General features: G+C 36.9%; 1 protein-coding gene across 1 annotated transcript in view; it reads right to left on the minus strand.

Moving 5' to 3' along the window:
- The window catches only part of LOC113454099 (vomeronasal type-2 receptor 26-like), an 8,666-nt gene extending 6,273 nt beyond the window's left edge, over nt 1-2,393 (minus strand). Inside the window, exon 1 of the mRNA XM_087927637.1 lies at nt 2,277-2,393. Within this exon, the coding sequence (XP_087783763.1) occupies nt 2,277-2,393 (117 nt within the window). The remainder of the gene's footprint in view (nt 1-2,276) is intronic.
- Nucleotides 2,394-2,952: the final 559 nt, after the last annotated feature.

The following is a 2,952-nucleotide window of genomic DNA, read 5'->3' on the forward strand; positions in this document are numbered from 1 at the left end:
GTGATGGGTGGATCATCACTTGAGACTTTCAAGAAGAGATTGGACTGCCATTTGTCAGAAATGGTGTAGGGTCTCCTGCTTGGGCAAGGGGGTTGGACTAGATGACCTACAAAGTCCTTTCCGATTATCTGATCTGATCTGATCTGAAATACATAGCATGAAAGTAGATCTGGAAATGGAGATGCAAAAGACAGAAAGAAAGCAGGAGTTCAGGAAGAGGAGGAGCCAATTGGAAGGGTAGCCAGAAAGACGGAAGAGATGAAACAACAAACAAAAAAGAAATGATAAAAACGAGAAAAAAATAAAAATGACAATGATTGATGTAATAAACCAAGAGGAGAGTACTTTAAGGGAAGTTAAACAGGAATTGGAATTGCAGGGAGAATTTTCTGGGAGAAAGGGGTAAGAGTAGAGAATTTGAAAATGAGACAATGGAATATAGTAGAGAAGGGAGGAATATTCCAGAGGAATGGTCACGAAATGATAGAGATGAAAATTTAAGAGAGGAACATGGGAGACAAGCTAAGAAACAACTAACTAAAACATTAATGCAAGTGAGAGATGATGGTTAAAAGGGGAGGAAGGATTATGATTCCACATAAATGTGTATATTATTAATTAAGATATACAAGTGTTAAATGTAATAAATATGAATATTAACATTCTACTGTAGGAAAAGGAATGGTATGTGGAATCTGACATAAAGTACTATAGAACAATATAGCACAAGATAATGAAAGATTACAATTTAATAAAAGCAATCATTATTAGCAGAATTGTTTAAGAAACGATTAAATAAAGCACCAATGCAAGTGAGAGTTGATGTTTAAAAGGGGAAAAAAGGATTATGATTCCAGATAAATGTGTGTACTATTAGTCAAGATATACAACTTTTAAATATAATAAATATGTAATAAATATTAATATTAATATTCTATGGTAGAAGTAGGAATAGTACGTGAGATCTGATTGCCATTAAACTATTATAGCACAATATAGAATAAGATAATGAAAAATTACAATTTAACTAAAAGCAATTATATTATTAGTAGAATTGTACAATTTGTTGAATGTAAATATGATGAATACTATTTGATCTGTATTAAAATGTAACATAATAGTGGCACAATTAAAAAATAATAAGGGGCTAAACAATGCAAAAATATAAATCAATATGAATTTGTGAATTGTTATTAGAATTATATAATTTGTTAAACACTGCAAATATTATTAATATAGTATCTGTAGTTTAAGGAACAATGCTAAGAATATAGAGATTGATACAAAAATAACATACTGTAATATAGAATAATTAAGATTGATAAATTAACATGCGTATTAATGTCAAATTTCATAGGAATGTCAACTGTATTAATACTGAAAACTATTGTCATATTTTTTTTAAAATGTAAGACACTCCAGAACAACACTATTCAAACAAAGATATGTTTATTGAAACAAAAACAAAAAATGTATTGAAAAAAGAAACATCAACTGTGAGAGAGATCTTGGAGTCCAAATGGATGATCATTTAAACATGAGTCACCTGTGTGCGGCTGCAACCCAAAAAACCTAATACAATCCTTGGTTGTTTAAACTGAGGCATAGAATCAAAATCATGTGAAGTACTAGTACCCCTTTATAAAGCATCAGTAAGGCCTCACCTGGAATACTGCATCCAGTTTTGGTCATCACATTACAAAAAAGATGGTGCGACTTTGGAAAAAATTCAAAAAAGAGCAGATAAAGGCCTGAAGATTAAAACATGAAGACAGTTGCAGGATTTCAGTTTGCTAGTCTAGAGAATGGAAGGATTAGGAGTGACATGATAGCAGTATTCCAGTATTTGAGAGTCTGCCACAAAGAGGAAGGGGTCAAATTATTTTCCAAAGCACCAGAGGGCAGGACAAGAAATAATGGATGTAAACTAATCAAGGAGAGAAACAACTGGAATTAACAAGAATCTTCCGTACAATGAGGATAATTAACTTATCAATATCTTTTTAGGTGAGGTCTCCAGAACTGGACACAGTATTCCAAATAGGATCTGACTAAAGCCCTATGTAGCGAGTTAAGATGACTTTTTTCCTGATGATGATACATCTGTTGATGCATCCCAGAATTTTGTTTGCCTTCACAGATGCCTGGACACACTGTTTACTCATTTTGCAGTTATCATTTTCTCAGTGCTATGGTAACTTTGTCCATATGGTTGTGTGAAAAAAGCACTGCTAGAACTCATGTACTCAAAGGCCAAATTGTGGAAATATGCATACCTTTGTGCAGGTGGGTCCAAGCCCAGCGACCGCCAGGCTGAAGCTCCAAGCAGCACGCGGAGACACGCAATCAGGCCTTCCAGATGCACTGGGCTGCTGTGCAGCCACCTGCTCCATCCCAGCTGTGGTGGCGTTGTGTTGAGGCAGCCCTGACAGTTAACCGCTACACTGCAGCAGCTACGCACTTGGCTCCTTCCCTCAAACCTCATCCTCCAGTGAGCCTGCTGCCTGACCCCTCCCACCCCAACAGCCCCGGCAATGGGAAGGGCGGGAAGCAGATAACAGGTAATCAGAGTTAGAAGGGACCTTGTAGGTCATCTAGTTCAACCCCGCCACCCAAGCGGGAGAACCTACACCATTTCTGACAAATGGCAGTCCAATCTCTTCTTGAAAGTTTCAAATGATGGCGCGCCCAGAACTTCTGAGGGCAACTTCTGTTCCATTGGTTGATTGTTCTCACTGTAAGAAAGTTTCTCCTTATTTCCCAGTAAAATCTCTCCTTGTTCAATTTCCATCCATTATTCCTTGTCTGGCCTACAGGTGCTTTAGAAAGTAGCTTGACCCCTTCCTCTCTGGCAGCCCCTCAAATACTGGAAGACTGCTTTCATGTCTCCTCTGGTCCTTCTCTTCACTAAATTAGCCATGCCCAATTCCTTTAACAGTTCTTCATATGTTT

This window comes from Pseudonaja textilis, chromosome 2 (assembly GCF_049901715.1).
Source record: "Pseudonaja textilis isolate UNSWEBS1 chromosome 2, rPseTex1.2, whole genome shotgun sequence".
Lineage (NCBI taxonomy): Eukaryota > Metazoa > Chordata > Lepidosauria > Squamata > Elapidae > Pseudonaja > Pseudonaja textilis.